The sequence below is a fragment of the Fukomys damarensis genome, unplaced genomic scaffold (assembly GCF_012274545.1).
Source record: "Fukomys damarensis isolate Sample0158 unplaced genomic scaffold, DMR_v1.0_HiC HiC_scaffold_36, whole genome shotgun sequence".
Lineage (NCBI taxonomy): Eukaryota > Metazoa > Chordata > Mammalia > Rodentia > Bathyergidae > Fukomys > Fukomys damarensis.
Window position 1 is genome coordinate 42,375,233 of NW_022900948.1, and position 17,651 is coordinate 42,392,883.

General features: G+C 50.5%; 2 protein-coding genes and 1 non-coding gene across 5 annotated transcripts in view; 1 reads left to right on the forward strand and 2 right to left on the reverse strand.

Annotated features, from left to right (window-relative positions):
* Nucleotides 1-9,655: 9,655 nt before the first annotated feature.
* Nucleotides 9,656-12,718, reverse strand: Rpl12 (ribosomal protein L12). Its single transcript, XM_010613588.2, has 7 exons — nt 12,569-12,718; nt 12,161-12,234; nt 11,145-11,243; nt 10,740-10,821; nt 10,172-10,258; nt 9,847-9,959; nt 9,656-9,711 (listed from the first exon to the last, which is right to left on the reverse strand). Exons 1-7 carry the CDS (start codon nt 12,603-12,605, stop codon nt 9,706-9,708), a joined length of 498 nt encoding a protein of 165 aa, XP_010611890.1. The 5' UTR covers nt 12,606-12,718; the 3' UTR covers nt 9,656-9,705.
* Nucleotides 10,336-10,464, reverse strand: LOC117284358. The gene has a single exon (XR_004515447.1). It is a non-coding gene; the product is annotated as a small nucleolar RNA SNORA65 (small nucleolar RNA).
* Nucleotides 12,719-12,744: 26 nt separating the features above from the next.
* Nucleotides 12,745-17,651, forward strand: part of Lrsam1 (leucine rich repeat and sterile alpha motif containing 1) — a 30,982-nt gene continuing 26,075 nt past the window's right edge. For 2 of the 3 annotated variants that reach the window (XM_010613589.2, XM_010613591.2), the window contains exons 1-6: nt 12,745-12,846; nt 13,203-13,319; nt 14,750-14,841; nt 15,257-15,313; nt 15,787-15,831; nt 16,959-17,036. In XM_010613589.2, the coding sequence (XP_010611891.1) occupies nt 12,810-12,846; nt 13,203-13,319; nt 14,750-14,841; nt 15,257-15,313; nt 15,787-15,831; nt 16,959-17,036 (426 nt within the window). In that variant the 5' untranslated portion in view covers nt 12,745-12,809. Of the gene's footprint in view, nt 12,847-12,873; nt 13,081-13,202; nt 13,439-14,749; nt 14,842-15,256; nt 15,314-15,786; nt 15,832-16,958; nt 17,037-17,651 lie in introns of those variants that run through there. The other variant, XM_033758961.1, reaches the window with a different exon arrangement.

A 17,651-nucleotide genomic window follows, 5' to 3' on the forward strand; every position in this document is an offset into this window, starting at 1 on the left:
TTCCCGGTACTGGAAAACAATTTAAAAAAACAAAACAAAACAAAGACAGATGGTGGCACACGCCTGCAATCCCAGTACTCGGGAGGCTGAGGCAGGAGGATCGCTGTGAGTTTGAGACCAGCCTGGGCTACATAGTGAGTTCCAGGTCAGCCTCAACTACATAGTGAGACCCTGTCTCAAAAAAACCAAAACGAAAACAAAACAAAACACAGAAAACAAAAACAAAAACAAAAAACTTAGCCTTGAAAGAAGACCATGTCTTATGAATCATATGAGAACAGTGTCATAACTTTATTTACAGTGACTAGTTGTTAATTTATCTGTATGAGAACAAGGAGTTACAGCTACACAGGACAGGGGTTGACCTTGGGGAGGGGAGCTGCCCAAGCCTGGGAAGAACTTGTTTTTCTTTAAATCCCAATTCAGAGGGTGCATAGGAATACCACGCCCTAATCCCAGGAATCCCGACAGGGCAGGAGAGTCTGGCTTCCTTAGGATGGTACTTTTTGTAAGAAATAAAGAAGAGAGAAAGAGTTGCAGCCAGGACAGGTTTTACTGGAGAGAAAGACCGAGGGAGGCGGCTGGCTCCGAAGAGCTGGGACAGCAGCTCTCTGCGGGAGTAAAGGACCCAGAAGCGGGGCGGAGAAGGAGGAAACTGGAACTAACTTCTGGGGTCAGGTCATCTGTCTTGGTTCCTGTCCACCGGTCCGTTTCGTGTTTGCCTAAGGTTCCCAGGTTATTCTGGAGCTGAGGGCCTCTGGCCTGGCACGGTGTGCTCTGTCAACAGGAACCGGGCCAGTTAATTAGGGGCGCTGGGATTGTTCCTGGGCTAAGAGGGTGTGGGGAAGGGCCAGGCCTCCTGGGAAGACGTCTTTACACTTCTCAGACTCCTCCCGTGTGTGTGCATTGGAAGTTCACTTCTTTTTGTTGTTGGGTAGTTTTCCATGGGACATATGGGCTATTTCCTGTTTGGGGCTATTAGGTAGAGAAGCTTCGTGGCTATAAACTGTGGCTCAGCTGTGTGGGAAGTTTACATTTCACTATTTCAGAAGCTGCCAAACTTTTCCAAAGCGGCAGAACCATTCTTACATTCCCACCAGCAGCATCTGAGCGATCTCGCTGCACCCCCATACTGGACGATGCTTGGTATTTGCTATTGTGAATTGAATTACTTTCGTGTCTTAACTTTTTTAAAGTTATCTTTTTTCCTTTCTTTTCGGTATCAGGAACTGAAGCCATTGAGCTACATCCCCAGTCCTTTTTTTGTTGGGTGGGGGGAGACAGGGTCTTGCCACATTGGTTAGTTGCCCTGGCTGGTCTCCAACTTGCCTCAGCCTCCCAGAGTGCTAGGATTACCTGTGCACAACCACATCCAGCCTTGGAAGTTGCCTTTAGTCAGATTGTATCTGGGGTCCCTTGATGGGGTTGTTGATCTTGGTCTATCTCCTTCATACTGTTGGAGGAAGAGCTTGTGCCTGAAACAGACTTCTGGGAAATGGAGGCCAGTGGGCAATGGTGGGGCTTCTGCGCATGACCGGAAATGACGCGTCCACTTTGTGCGACCGCTGTTGCTGCTGTTTGGCGGCATTGGGTACAATTCTAAGCTAGAGCTTATTGCTGTGGCAGGTTGTCTGTCGTCTTCTCGGAACTCGGTAGTGGCTTTTTCACCCAGATCATGGATGAGGCCTTGCGGACGGGGTGGCTGTGGCTAGGGAGACAGTGTTGCTAGGCAGGCTTGGCTCATGTTCTAGGGCCTAGCACTGCGGGCTCAGATGGGCTGGCGAGGAAGAAGAGTCCGGCCGGGAGCTGTCGTATGCTGGAGGAAGGTGAGAAGTGGCAGAGGGAGTGGATTGCGGAAGATCCCGCTTCTTGCTCCCTCCCCGCTAATGCTTCTGCATGGCCCGGACCAGAACCGGAGCTATCTTTTCCACTAATGGTTGGCGGTCAGTACCTTTTTAAATAAAGAAGCCGGGCCTGATGGCTCACGCCTGTCATCCCAGCACTCGGGAGGCTGAGGCCGGAGGGTCGCTGTGAGTTCGAAACCAGCCTGGGCTACATAGTGAGTTCCAGGTCAGTCTCAACTACATAGTGAGACCCTGTCTCAACAAAACAAAACAAATTCTGGGCTTAAAATGTTTGAGGACCTCAGGCCTGGATGATCTCTTGAGTATCTACCTCTTAGAAGGGGCTTCCTAGGAAGAAAGATGTCCTACGAAGAAACACGGGTCGTACCCAGGGACTCTTCTGTCGCTTCTCCTTCTGGTTCCTCTTGAAGGAGCCAGGATGCTTGTTAAAGCTCTGGTTACCACCCGGGTCTCTTAACTTGTGTTTCTCCATTGAAGAAAGGGAAAATAACAAATTTGTGTACTTGGAAAATGTGTAATCAAATAAGATAACGTTTTCTTTTTTCTTTTTCTTTTTTTTGGGGGGGGGCGGGAATCGAACTTGCTTGTGAGGCAGGTGGCAGAACCACTGAGCTAAATCCTCAGCCCTAAAATAACGTTTTGGAAAACACTTTCACTATGATACAGAACAAATGTGTGTGAAATCTTTCACCACCTTGGCTTGTGCTGTTGGCCTCTAGATCAAGGGGCCCCTGTATTTGGTCTCACACTTGGAAAGTGAAGAGTGCGATTTCACCGCCAGCATGACGTGCCGAGACCTGGGAAAACAGGTTGGATGAATCTTCCTCCCCATGCTATAAATAAGGTACAGTGCAGTTAACCCTGTAACGGAAGGTCAGTACTAAAACCGGTGTCTAGATCTTTTGGCTTCTTTTATTCAGATGCATGCCACGTAGCACAATATTCGTTTAACAGTTTTGTTTTGTTTTTTGGTATCAGGGATCGAACCTCGGCTCCTTGCGCTTGCAAAGCAGGCGCGGCAGAACCACTGAGCTAAATCCCTAGTCCAAGTTGTATTTTCACAAAATTATGTAACCTTCAATGTAACCTTCACCACTCTTAACGCCTGGAAGAGAAGCCTCATACTCATTAGCAGTCACTCCCCATTACCCCATTTCCAGAAGCCCTTGGCAACTGCCAGGCTTTCTGTCTCTTTGTATTCACTTAGGACCTTTGATGTACATGTCATATGCTCCGTGACCTTGTGTGTCTGGCCACTATTATTTAACATAATGGTTTCAGGGTTCATCTGTGTTATTCCACGTATCAATGTATCAGTACTTCATTCCTTGTTTTCTTTTTGTTTTGTTTTTTTGAGACAGGTTCTCCCTTTGTAGTTCAGGCTGGCTTTGAATTCACTGTGTAGCTCGGACCTTTTTTTTTTTTTCTTTCTTTTTTTGATGCTAGGGATCGAACTCAGGACCTTGCACTGTCGAAGCAGGCACAGCACCACTGAGCTAAATTCCCAGCCCCTCAGATTGACCTTTTCACTCACTGTGATCTTCCTGCCTCAGCCTTCTGAGTGCTGGGATTTCAGGCACTCACCACCACCCAATTTATTTCCACCTTTAAATTGAGTTAGTTGTCTTTCCTGTTGTAAAAATTATATATATATAGTTTGGATATTAGGTCCTTGTAAGTAAAATTTATGACTTATAAATAGTCTCTCAGTTTGAAGCAGTTTTTTTTTGTTTTGTTTTTTTTCTGTTACCAGGGAAGGAACTCAGGACCTTGCACTTGCAAGGCAGGCGCAGTGCCACTGAGCTAAATTCCTGGCTGAAGTGATCTTTAATTTTGATGAAGTCCAGCTCATCTATTTTTTTCTTTTATTGCTTATGCTTTTGGTGTCATATCTGAGCAGTCATTGCCTAGTCTGAGGTCACAGAGATTCCTGTTTTCTTCTGATAGAGTGTTAGCTCTTTAAGTCTTTCATATATTTGGAATCGGTTTTTTTATACGGTTTGAGGTAGGAGTCTAGCTTCATTCTTCAGCCCATGGATGTCCAATTGCCTCATTTAAAAAAACAAAAAACAGGAAAACAGGGCCAGGGATTTAGCTCAGTGGTCCCACTGCCTACCTTGCAAGTGCAAGGTCCCAGAGTTCAATCCCCTGTACCAAAAACAAAAAACAACAACAACAAAACACTATTCTTTCCCTCATTTAATTTCTTGACACTTTGGGGGTTTTTTTGTACCAGGGATCAAACTTGGGACCTTGCACTTTCCAGGTAGGCAACAGAACCACTGAGCTAAATCCCCAGCCCTTGACACTTTGTTAAAAATAAATTACCCTAGCTGGGCGCTGTGGTGCACGGTGGTGCACACCTGGAATCCCAGCACTGGGGATCGCTGTGAGTTCAAGACCACCCTGGGCTACATAGTGAGTTCCAGGTCAGTCTCAACTACATAGTGAGACCCCGTCTCAAAAAACAAAACAAAACAAATTGCCCTGGGCTAGGGATTTAGCTCAGTGGTTCCACTGCCTGCCTCGCAAGCACAAGGTCCTGAGTTCAATCCCTGGTACCAAAATAAATAAAATCAGCCAAAAATAAATTGCCATAAGTATGTTTGTTTTATAATTTGCCAGTGATCCAAGTATCTGTCCTTATGCCACTACCGTGTTGTTTCTATTACTGTTGTTTTGTAGAAAGCTTTGATATAGTGAAGTGTGAATTCTTCAGCTTTGTTCTTTTTTGACATTATTTTGGCTGTAGCTCATCCCTTGAACTTCTATTTGAATGTCAGGATCAGCTTGCTGATTTTTTTAAAAATGCCAGCTGGGGTTTTGAGAGGAATTACATTAACTCCAATTAATTTGGGATTATTGCTATCTTAACAATTCTATCTTCCAATCTATGAACATTGGGTGTCTGTTTTAAACCTTCCTGAATTTCTCTCAAGAATGTTAGTTTTTAGTTTACCTCAGGCTTCACCTGTTAATTTTATGCCTAGATATTAAAGTTGCCCAAAGTGACCTCAAATTAGCTGTCCTGCCTCAGCCTCCCCAGTAGCTGGAGTCACAGACAAATGCCACCACTCCAGGTTATTTAGTTCCTTCTGATGCTATTTTAAGTGGAATTGTTTTTCATTATTGGGTTGTTCATTGCTAGTGTATAGAAATACAGCTGATCTTTGTGTAGTCATCTTGTATCCTGCAGTCTCTGCTTATTAGCTATAATAGTTTCCATGGATTACCTAAGGTTTTTGTATATAAATTTGTGTTATCTGTAAGTAGGATTGCTTCTTCCTTTTCAGTCTTCTGCCGTTCTTTTTCTTAATTGCCCGGACTAGAACCTTTAGTATGATACTGAATAGAAGTGGTGAGAGCAGACATCCTTGTCTTTTTCTTGACCGTAGGGGAAATGTGTTGAGTTTTTCACCATTATGCGTGAGCTTAATGGTTCAGTTCATCATCAAGTTAAGGAAATTACTTCTACTTTGTTGAGTCTTTGTTTTGCGTTATGAAAAGGTGTTTAATTTTAAGTGGCTTTTTCTGTATGCAGGGAGATGATCAAACTGGGTTTTTTTCCTTTGCTCTTATCTGTACAGTGCCGTTGTTTTTGCACACTGAGCTAGTTTTGTGGTCCTGAGACGAATCCCACTGGTCATTCATTATCTCTTCTACTGACTAAGCAAATGTCTGCCAAGTACAGAGCCATTTTCTCCAAAGCTCTAATAATTAGGTAATATTTATACAGTGCAGATTTACACGCACACTGCAGAGGGGTGGTAGACCTGGGGACGTGAGCGTCATTCACACTAATGTGCTGTCTGTGAGGTGGGAAGGACAGGGTCACTGACCTCCCAGGCAGATGTGCAAAGCCGCCCTAGTGCCCCTTGCAGGCTGTGACCTTTGAGCCCCCTCTCGTGCCTCTGCCTTGTGTCCCTGCCAGCACTGCCACCTCCAGACACGGCCTGAGAAACGTGCAGGAGGAGCAATGGCTGCTGCAGTCCTTGCAGCCCGGCCCCAATTAAGTGGGGATGGACTGAGAGGCAGCACCCTTCCTTCCTGCTAGTCATGCTAGGGCTGGTTTGGGCTTCTCCCCACCTGATTACAGAAGTAATTCATGCTCATCTACATGGAAAATGTAGAAAATGCAAAAAATTAAAAAGCACCCTAATCCCACAGATAGCACTGAACATTTTGATTTGTGGCCTTTCACGTTCTCCCTTTTCTATATTTTTCCAAGGTGGGTTTTTCTACTTTATAACCTATTTCCGTGTAGCAGAATTTAATGTACATTGTCCTATTTCAGTGAGTACCCTACCAAATCATTTCTTATCACTATGTAACCCAGGCTGGCCTCTTTGCAGTGATCCTCCTGCCTCAGCCTCCCAGTGCTTGGATTACAGGCTTATACCACCTCACTGGGCGTTTTTTGTTTTGTTTTGTTTTTTTTGAGACAGGGTCTCTTCAGTCTGGCCTTGGCTCAGGCTGCCCTTGAAGTTGCAGCAGTCCTGCCTCAGCCTCCTAAATGCTGGGACAACAGGCATGTGCTGCCAAGCCCAGCCTAATATATTTTATTAGTTTTTTGGCTTCTGCTTTGCTTAGGGTTTTTTTCTTTTTCCTTTCTGGTACCAGGGATCAAATTCAGGATCTTGTCAGTCATGTGTGGCACTGCTGATCTATTTTAAAATTTACATTTTTCATCTTTTTTTTTGTGGCACTGGGGATCAAACTCGGGAACTTGTGCTTGCAAGGCAGGCAGAGTGCTGCTGAACTAAATCGCCAGCCCCTTGTTTTTCATCTCAAGTTGAAATCTTGGGGTTTTTTGTTTTGTTTTGTTTTTCATTTACATGAAAGTTTTTGGGTGTGGGCATTTTATTTTCCAAAACTACCATTTTGATATTTTTTTGTCTGTCACTTTGGCAGATGTTTGTTCACCCTTACAAATTAAATTACCCCACTCTAGCCTTTTGTTGTTGCTGTTATTCACTTGGATTAACTCTATTAATGACCAAGTTCTTAGTATCTCAAAGCTTTAATAGTTTGTATTTCTTACACTTCCCACTGTTAGTCCTCTCCCCCCACCCTAATACTTGCCTTCTTTGGGCACACTTGTCCCATTGTTTGGTTTGGTTTGTTTTTTTGAGACAAGGCCTTGATATGTAGTTCAGGCTTGCCTTGAACTCTTGGCAGTCCTCCCGAGTACTGGGCTTACAGGTGTGCACCACCATGCCCAGCATATCCATCGTTCTTGCCATTTTCTGGTTTTGTTTATTTGGGACAAAGTCTCACCGTGTACCCCAGGCTGGCCTCAAATTCAGAGATCCTCCTGCCTCAGCCTCTCAAGGGATAGGATTACAGGTATGCACTACCATGCCTGGTTTCTTGACATTTTCTGAACCAGCTCTGGAGGTCTTCCTTCATAGTATTATTTTATTTATTTACTTACTTATTTTGGCACAGTGATCAAACTCAAGACCTTGCTCTTGCGAGGCAGGCGATGGAACCACTGAGCTACATCCCCGGCCCCCTTCACAGTATGTTTATGGTGACAACTGCTGCCCGATGGAAAGGCAGGTTTACAAAAACATCACCAAGTTGTCTTTATCTACCTTATTCACTGTGTGACTTCTAGCTCTTCCCCCAAGTCAAAATGACTGAAAAATAAACATTTTGAATCACTTCCGGACAGCACAAGACACTCACGAAAGTGGACTTCCAGAACTGCTTCTGAAAGTGGCCAAGAAAACCAGGCATGGTGGTGGTGCACTTGTAATCCTAACCCTTGGGAGGCTGAGGCAGGAGGATCACTGTAAGTTTGAGACCAATCTGAGCTACATGGTGAGACCTTATCGCAACAAACAAAAAACCAGAAAGTGACAATGATGTTCAAAGCAAGAGTATTTTGAAGATTAATGACGTGTCTTTAATAAATTTTTTTAAGCATTCACCTGGGTGAGGCCCTGGGTTCAATTCCCGGTACCGCCCAAAATATACAAGCACACATACACTGCACTGTTCAGTCACACCATGTACCTATTCCCGTGGGATGCATCTTGGATTGCCTCTCTGATGTCCTCTTACGCAGTCTGTTCCTAGCAGGGCTCTCCTGAAGTTCCCGGCCTCCCCTCCTCCCTCCACCTCAGGGTGCATCTGACTTCCCACCGGGCTCCCTGTGGCTGAAGGATTAAAACCTATTTATCAAGTCATTCCCCAGCCTTCTAGACCCACACCCACACCCCCTGCTGAACCGGGACCACTGCCATCCTGGAGCACACAGGCCTCCTGCCAGGGTCAGTGCTCTTGTGCCCCGAGGAACCTTCTCTGAGCCAGCTAGTGGTGGCCGTTACCCCAGACTGTCCTTCCCTCCTATTTCCCTCGCACTTACTCCATGCATCTCTGCCGAGGCATTTTATCTCACATGCTCTGAAATCCGGCTTTCACACTTCTGTGATAGCCTGCTCCTGGCTACTCACAGCATGTTTTGTTCTAAGTTGCCCCTTTTAACTTCCAGGGACCTGTGAGGTTTCGCCTAATTGCTCTCACGCAAACACTAAAGTCACTACAGTTTTAGGCACACTAACGTGACTGGTAAATGCCTCCGGCCGGAGCACCAACCTCATCATCCACCAGAAGACACACCGGGGAGAAGCCCTATCAGTGTAAGAGCTCAGCTCCCATCCAGCAGCAGCCGCCACACGGGAAAGCCCTACATGTAGCAAGTGCAGGAGGACCTTGAACTGAGCCAGAGCGGCCTGAAGCCCTGGGTGCACCAAGTGCAGGAAGGTCTTTTCAGTGCAGCTTGGCCTTCATCTGCCACCAGACTGCACCATGGAGAGGAGGTGGGGACGCAGGACAAGCGAAAGCCCCAGAGGCACCAACTCAATGCGATACACGACAGATAGAAACCCTCACTGAGGGCGGAACACCCACGTCAAGGACCTGAACCTCAGTCCAGAAATACTGGTGTCCTATCTAAGGGAACAGGTGAGGCGATCCCTTCGCTAACCATGAAGTGCTGGGTTACAAGTGGCCCCCACATCAGCACACATGCTTTTTATGGAGGCCCAAACAGGAAGAGCCAAGAATGGAGATCTAACTGGGCGCAGACTTCCGGTCTGCCTTGTCTCCCACGCAGACCAGTGTTGTGCACTTGCGGACACCGAATGCCTGCACCTCTAAGACTATATTTGCACTACATGGCTTGATGGCCCCAGCATTTTTCTGGGTGAATCCTTACATGTGTGCACCCTCCAGAACGTGACTGTTTCCTTCAGCCACTCCAGTTAGTCCTTACTTGGGACCATTAAAAGGGCCCACCGGCAAAATGAGAGTCAAGTCTTTTCTGGAGCCCAAACACCTTGCCTAGAGCATCTCCAGCTGCTCCGCTCTGCCCCAGAAGCATGGATCTTAAAGGGGGGGATGAGCACAGGGTTGAAGGAACAGAACGTTAGGGTGAAGCCCAGAACTAGGAAAAGTGAGCCACTGAGGAGGGTGGCGGCAGTTACCACATCAGACGACTCTCACAGGACTCTGGACGGGTCAGGTTCTCAGTGCTCCTGAGCCCTGGCTGTATTCATTCTGTCCTGGGTTGCCAAACCTCCCAGATTGAAATTGTCCGAATTGGAGGGCTCCTTTTCCTAGGTTCTCTCTGGCTAAGAATGTATAAATGTCTGTAAAAAGCAATGTTCAAGATTTCTTTCCCAGGTTCATCCCATACAGAGCAGACCTTACTGGTCCTGCCCCCGAGGCCCCCACTCACCACCCCACAAGGAGCCAGTTCCCTCAAGAAAGCAGACAGCTGGTTGTCAGATCATCTTTTTATTGAAATACATTTTTCTTAGGCTTCTTATTCTTAGCTCTGTGGGAGAGGGAAAAAGATCCCATTAGTAAAACAAAAAGATCAAGTCTCCACCCTCCCGCCTGTTCATCTCCACGACTGCATCAGTTGTCCCTAGCTCTGAGCCCTCATAACCAAGCAGAACCAGTCACTTACAGCCGGGCACTCCACGGCCCCGGTGTTGATGTCGTCTATGATGTCGTGAGGGTGCCGGCCGTCCACATTGCAGCCCACAGACTGGGCGGTCCCCAGGATCTCTTTAATGGTTCCTACAGTCAGAGGTACATCAGTGGGCCCCTTCCTAGACTCCCCACAATCCTCAGGTGGCTGGGTCAGGATTTTCAGGTTTCATGGTAGGTGAGAGAAATGCCAACCATCCCTAATGCAAATGTAAGGCTCTACCCCAGGCACAAGAATGCTGCCCACTAAGACAAAACACCCCACACATCGGTGAGGGTGGTTAAACATCGCCTGCTCTTACCAGAAAGTTCTCTGGCTAAAGACCGGTGCCGCATCTGTCGGGCAATGTTGACAATCTCGTCAAAAGTGATATTTCCACTGTGTTTAACTGTAGAATAGAAGGAACAGTGAAGATTTTGTCACAGTCCGAGGCCAGGAGATCACAGAGCAGTCTTGCACTTGCTGGGCTGTTCCCATGCTTTCGGCACAGAGTCGCCCACATGGAGAACAACCCTGTTTCCTTAGCTGGGGTCACTATCAGCTCACCACTGGATTGCACCAGCCAACAGAGAACTGGTCAGGTGCAGTGGCGGGTGGCTCGGGAAACCACACCTTCCACCCGGGCGCCAATCCACATGGGAGGGAACTTGTTTTAAGCCATGAGCTTAAATCACCGTGATTAAGCCCCCAGTGTACTGGCCCGGCCTAAGTGGGCAGGACCTGTCCCCACAGGGCTGGGGAATGGCACATGCACTCTTACTCAGGCCACCCCGGGTCGCATTAAAGTGAAACAGCAAAAGTATTAAACACTGGGTGTGCAACACTGTCACAAACCACTCTGAAAGCAACCCAGTGAAAAGCCAACTCACTGTTTTTCTGCTTCTTTCTGTCTCTTGGTGGCTCCTTGAGGGCTTTGATGATCAGGGCAGAAGCAGAAGGCACCACCTCAATCTGCAGAAGAGATTTTGATGTGCAAAAGTCTACCCCGCCTCGGGTGAACAGCACCGCTCCAGAAGGACAAGCAAGGCTGGCGACAGAGCCAGCCGTCGGGGACCAGGGGACAGACGCTGGGCTTGCACTACAGGACCCCAAACTCACTCCTAGCCCAGGTGACATCAAGTGGCCTGCCCAATGCCACACATGGGTGAGGGGCTGGCATGTGAACCTATGCCTCTGACCCAGGTCCCCACTCTGGACAAAGCCTCGCACCACTTCTCCACGGGCAGCCAGACCCACCATCCGAGCTCCTCAAACTGAGCCCAGGCAGCACATACCTGGGCCTGTCTGTTCTGAATGGTCAGCTTCACCGTAATCCGCAGACCCTTCCAGTCACCAGTTGCCTTGGCGATGTCATCACCCACCTTTTTCGGAGACTGTAGAAATAAAGGCAGGTGACCACCATGCCCAAAGAGCCACTGAAGCCCCTACAGGTACCTAGATAACAGAGGCGCCAGCACCACCTTAGTAAACAGGGAAACGAGGCTGGGGCATTGGGTCTTGTCCAGCACTGGGTCCCCAGTCTCTTACTCCTAAGAACCTCTGCAGTAGTTTTCAACCCCACCTACCCTAGAATCACCTAGGGAGCTTTAGTGACACCAGAGTCCCACGTCAGACCAACCCAAGTCCAGTGGCAGAAAGAGATCTACGCCTTTCCTATTCTAAGGAGCCTAAACAGCGGCCCCTCGCCCTTGAGGCCAGGCGAACTAAGTAAGGGCCAAGGGAGCAGAGGAGTGTTTGGCAAAGGGATAACAAACTGGAACAGGACCGCTGCCTAAAAATGACATCTATGGGTCGAGGATTTAGCTCAGAGACACCGTGCCTGCCTCATCGCAAGCGCAAGGTCGAGTTCGATCGCCGGTACACACACACACACACCCCTGTGGACATTAAGGCCATGCAGTTTAAAACGGGGAAGCAGGCATGCGAGGCTGATGACCCATAAGGATTAGGTGAAGGTGGGCACAGCACCCACAACGTGGCTGCCAGAACCCCCGCCCCACTTCACCCAAAGGTGCCGTGCCCGTCCCCCCACCAGTACAGAGGCCCAGGAGCGGGCTGCCCAATGTCACTGAGTCCAAGCCGCTCCTAACTCCAGAGCCCTCACGCCTCGGTAACGCTAAGACCCAAAGCAGCAGTTCAGTAAGTTACGTGAAGTTCTGAGTTTTTACGCGAGATCCTTGTATGGTGGCCAGGGCCCGGCAATGGCTCGGGCACGGTCGTCCTTGCACAAACCAGAGTCGAACTCTGCTCTCACGCAGAGATAGGAATGACCCCAGGCGGAATTACTTACCAGACCCAGAGGGCCGATCTTGGGGGCCAGGGCGGACGTAGCGCCGACTTCGCCACCGGTGCACCTCAGGTACACTGGGAGAAAGGGAAGGGTTAGAGCCTCTGCGGAGGGGTCGGGGGCGCAGTCCCCTCCCGCACCAGCCAGTGCCTCTCCAAGCAGCACCGAGCCAAGGCCGGAGGCGCAGGAGCGCGGGCACGAGCCTTACCCTAGGCGTGCGGTCCTCCCTCCCCATTTACAAGTGGGGCAGCTGAGGCCCGGGAAAGGAGAAAGCCCTGTCCCGTCTACACAGCGCCGGGAGGATCCTAGGAAACGGGGCCTTGGAGCCCGGTACGGGAAAGGCACGCGGCTAGGGGCCGCGGGAAGGAGCGAGGCTCCATCCGCAGCCCAGGCTGCAGCTAGGGCACGCACCGACTTTGACCTCGTTGGGGTCGAACTTCGGCGGCATGGTGGAGGCGGCTGGTGTCGGATGAACCCGGATTCGGGACGACCGAGGAAAGTTGCACCCTAGCCTCCTCCTAGCCGAAAGCCAAAAGACCGGAAGATTTCCCGACCACGCCGGATATAGGCAGTAAAGCACCACTCTCGCGAGAACAATCGGCTCCGCCCACCCTCTGAGCGACGCCCTTGTCGCCATGTTTCTTATGGGTAGATGCCTGAAGCTGGCTGCCGGGAAGTCTGGTACCGCGGTGAGCTGGGGCTAGGGATTCGGAAAGGTCGTTCAGGGCACTTAGCTCAAGAAGCGTCAGAGAAAAAGGGGCTTCTGAGATCGTGGGCCTTGCTGATCCCTATATTCCCTATCTAGAGGGTCACTCCGGAGTGCCAGGCCCCCAAGCCCAGAGCCCCGCCCATCCTTTGAGGGGTCTGCAGCCCCACACCGAGACGTTAGTGTTTGGCAACTACAGCGCCCTTCTAACCTCTTGGTGATGTGTGCATTTTGGTTATCCACGTTATCTATTCGCGTCTAGATTCCGCGGTATCTAGAGTCTCCGACTTAGTGGTCTTGATTTGCCTGACTTTTTGAGATTCTGAGTTTTGGTTCCAGCTCCTGCGTTTCGAGGAGACCAGACTCCAGCTCCACCGGCCCGTGCCAGGGATCAGCGATCCTGCGCCCATGACCAAGCCCTCGGAGTGACCAGCCTGCCTTTGGGTCCACAAGAAGGTCCGAACTTCCAGGACCTCACCGTCCCTATAGCCGGGTCCGCCACTGCCCAGCTCGACCGGAGGATGGGTGTGGTTCTCCGCATCTGAGCTGCACGTCAGGAGAGGGCATGAAGGAGGGTCAGAAATCGGAAAGCAGATTGAAAAGAATTGATTGGGAGGGATGGGGGAGCCACGGTCTCGGGGAAGAGGTGGGAGCGCTGGACATCAGGGAGGGGCAGCAAACGGGAAAGCGCTGTCATCACGGAGGGGTCAGGGAAGCTGTTCCACATCCCTGCAGGCAGGTGGGTGGCCTCCACGCCCTAAGCGGGCTCTGCAGGCCTGGCAGCCTCCCCAGACAGTCCACTCCCCTGTGAGCTCTACCCATCCTTCTAAGGACCTGTGTGTGTCTTCTCCGTAGTTCCTGTAAGTACTTAGTCCCTGAACCAGTGTTTGGCACAGGTGCAGTCCTTTCTCTGTAGCTTTCATTTACTGAGCATTCATATGGGCCACGGCTGTGTTGTGGGCTTCACATTCGTGAAACTATTGGATTCTCACAGAGCTCAATGTTACTCTTTCCAGTTGAGGAAACAGGCTCAGAGGGAAACAGAAGCGACAGTTGATGGGTGGCAGATCTTGGACTCAAACCATGCTAGATGGTTGTTTTCTGTCCCATCGTTGTCCTCTGTCGAGCACAGGTCATTGCAGGTACCATACAGTCCCTGGGCAGGCAGTGAGCGCCTGGCTTCTGAACTCAAGATGGCGTGCTTGTTATGTGCTAAGTTATTTGAGTACCAAGGAGTTGGGCGAACTCACAGGATCAGGACCTGAAAGACGAGGGTTCCAGGCTGGTTTTGCTGCAATCCAAGCTGTGTAACCAGATTGCTGAGCTTAATGGGTGTCAGTTTCTCAACTCGACACAGGGCTGTGGTGAGAAACAAATGGAGTAATAGCCATGAGGGTGGTCAGTGCACGAGGATTGCTCTTTAGTTCTCAGTTAACTCGTAGATCTCTTTGGGTACCAAGTCATGACTGACTGGTGCTGCTGTGACAGTGTTTCAGGGGCTCAAAGTGACCTAGAAGCTGAGCCTGGCAGTCAGCATCCTTGGCAAGCAGCTGAGGAAATGTCCCTGAGGTGGAGGAGGTGGGGCCCAGAACAGGAAAGGGTAACGCCAAGGTGTCACCATGGGTCTGCGGCAAATGTAGGCCCAAAGCCAGGGCCCCTGCCTGCCTGTGGGCTCCTTCCACCAGGTCCTACTGTGTACTGTTGCAGCAACAGAACGGCAGCGAGCGTGGGGCCTAGGACGCTGCTGGGCCGGGCGTCTCCTGCACCACACTCACCAAGCTCACTGTCCCCAGAACCAGCCGCAGGCCCAGTGTTGCTGTGCTGCCCGTCCTGGGTGTCGGGGCTGTCACAAACCCTCGGGTGCTAACTTTTCTCCTGTGCCGCAGAGTCCGGCAAAAAAGGAAGGATGCCTCTCTTCTTCCGGAAGCGGAAACCCAGCGAGGAGGCTCGGAAACGCCTGGAGTACCAGATGTGTCTGGTGAGGCGGAGTGGGTTTCCCCGGCCCTCGTGTGACACAGCTCCCCACTGCCACGCTCACTTCCGCCTGCCGAGTGCACTCATCCTTCCTGGCTGGGTTCTCCCCGCTGCTGCTGGGCCCAGGGGTCACTGGGCCTCCCTCAGGATGGACTGGAGAATCAGGCGGTGCCTGTGGTCCCTCGCCACTCCTGAATTCAGTGTGTTTCTTTGCCTGGTTTGTCCAATCCATGATGTTTTATTTGAAAAGTTAAAAAAAAAAAAAAAAAGTGCTCAGGGCTGAGAGTGTAGCTTAATGGTAGATTTCTTGCTTAGCTTGTTCAAGGCCCTGGTTCTGTCCCCAGAACTACACAATAAATAAATAAACAAACAGGTAAATAAATTAATAGACCCATTCTTTTTTTTTTTTTTTCCCTTAGGCAAAAGAAGCGGGAGCAGATGACATTCTTGACATCTCTAAATGTGAGCTCACAGAGGTAAACTCAGGGCTGTGTGTGGGCTGTGAAATTGATCTTTCCAGTTTTCCTAGATCGAATGTCCCCACAAATGACAGATGTGGACCGGGGCTTTAGAAAAGCCAGGAGTACTTATGAGAGATGTTTCCTCAGATTCCATTCTTATCTAAAGGAATTGAGATGATCTTTTGGCCTCAACATCATCTCTAAGAGAATCATTAGAAAACGCACCCGGAGATTCCTGGGGTGCTGGAAGAGGGAGGATTCTGCAGCCCCTGACTGGGTCCTGACGGGGACCCGCAGGTGGGGTGGACAGGGCTGGCTGAGGGCTGAGCTCATGCCCTGCCCCGCTCCCTACGCGTTCCCAACTGAGTGCTCTCTGCATCGGTGCTCAGCCCTCACCCTCCCTGCCCATCTCTCTCACATCGGTGCCACGCACAGGACAGAGTAAAGGCTGCAGGAGACGAGGCGCTGATTCTTCTGTCTTCCCCTAGATTCCATTTGGGGCTTTTGCGACATGCAAAGTTCTTCAGAAGAAGGTGAGCCAGGTCTCGGCGTTCAGGGAGTTGCACATCTAAACCACACGGGGCCGGGGGTTTAGCTCAGTGGCACCGCACCTGCCTCGCAAGTGCAAGGTCCTGAGTTCAATCCCCGGTACCAAAAAAAAGGATTGAAAGCACATGGGGGAATGGCAGGAGCTCTCCCCCCGGCTCGGCCGCCTCCCTTCTCTCTGGCTGTCACCCTGTCAGCCCACACCTGATCTGCGCAGCTAGGAGAGCAGGCTGGGGCGGAGACAGCCTGGGGTCCCCCTGGGCTCTGCCCTTCGCTGGCTTCATGAGTTGGGGAATGTCCTTAACTCTAAGGAGTTTTGGAGACAGAGGGATTTGATGCCGATGCCATAGCAAATGCTTACTTACCCCAGCGTGAGTGGTAACAGACACTGTGCTCATTTCACTGCGGCTGCTCAGGAGATGAGGGAAAGGCCGACATTTCGGAGGAGCAGTGCAGCCCTTGCACCTTTGGGTGCAGTGGGTCCGTGTACGCTTAGCGAAGCCCTCTAGATGGAGACAGGTGAGAAGGAATCCCAGCAACAGTGTAGCAAGCGACTCGTCCTGGGAAGTATTGAAGCAGCAGTGGGTACCTAACGGGATAGCAGTGGACCGTGCGCCAGCCCTGGGCTCCTTTAATCGTCTTGACAGCCCTCAGAGGCAGCTACTTTATTATTCTCTACTTTTCAAGATGACACTGAGGCTGGGGAAGGTTAAGGTCAAGACCCCTGGCCAAGTATAGTTGTGCACAGCTGTAATCCAGCACCCAGGAGGCTGGGGCAGGAAGACCACTGCAGGTTGAGGCCAGTCTGGGCTACACATGCGTTCGAGGCCAGCCTGAACTACATAGCAAGATCCTATCTGGTGGGGGAAAAAGGCTGATCTTTTCTAGAATGGAAGGTAGAATTAGACCTCTAGAACCCCTTTAATCCTTGAAATTCCAGATCTTAAGGTCATCTGCTCCTACACACAGAAGTTTCATGATTTTCCCCAGCGGCCCCCGTTGTGTGTCCGGCCAGCAGAGAGGAGGGATGCGTGAACACTGCGGGGCCGCTGGCTCACCCCTGACCTGCCTGCCCTCTTCCATGGCCTAACTTTGCCTCATCTTTGCCGCCCAGGTGTTGATTGTGCACACAAACCAGCTCACCTCCCTGCTGCCCAAATCCTGCAGCCTCCTGAGCCTGGCAACCATCAAGGTACTGGGCTCCCTCCTGGTGGCGGGGACCCTGTGTGGTTTCCCAAGTGGCAGCCGGGCCCCACACAGCCTGTCAGGTGGGCCCGAATGGAAGTGTCCGTCTGGGATTTGATCGGCACGGCGTCCACTGGGTGGTTTCCAGAACCCCGGAAAGAAAACCCTAAAACTCATGGCTGCCAAGGCGGCCCACAGCAGGGAAGGAGAGGTCCCAGGCAGGGGCAGGAGGGCCCCAGGACAGCTTGTGACCAACCTTGGGAAGACTCTGATCTGAGTCGGCTGGGCATAGCCACTTGGTGTACAAGATGCCGCCCTGCGTTGGTTCTGCACCAGTGGTGCCCTGTGAGGGTGGGGACGGGAGTGAAGACTCGTGGTGTTCTTACGCTCTCCAGCTCTGGCTGGCAGGCTTGCTGTTTGTGGTTTGGGTCAATGGGCTTTATTTGTTTGGTGCTGGGAATGGAACCCAGGGCCTCCCCCATGGCAAGGGTGCACTTTAGCTCTGAGGACATGCCCAGCCCGCGGTATTTACACACTGAAAGAAAAGGGAACATTTAAAATACATTTTTCAAGCCAGGCATGGTGACCAGGGCTGTAATCCCAGCACTAGGGAAGCTGAGGC

What these genes read in the sequence shown, in the direction of transcription:
- Rpl12 (XM_010613588.2), bottom strand. Translation starts at nt 12,605, where the DNA reads ATGCCGCCGAAGTTCGACCCCAACGAGGTCAAAGTCG. An exon ending in TTCAGAACAGACAGGCCCAG is followed by an intron (nt 10,822 to 11,144) that starts GTATGTGCTGCC and finishes TCTCTTCTGCAG; the next exon opens with ATTGAGGTGGTGCCTTCTGC. An exon ending in CAGAAAGAAGCAGAAAAACA is followed by an intron (nt 10,259 to 10,739) that starts GTGAGTTGGCTT and finishes TCTATTCTACAG; the next exon opens with TTAAACACAGTGGAAATATC.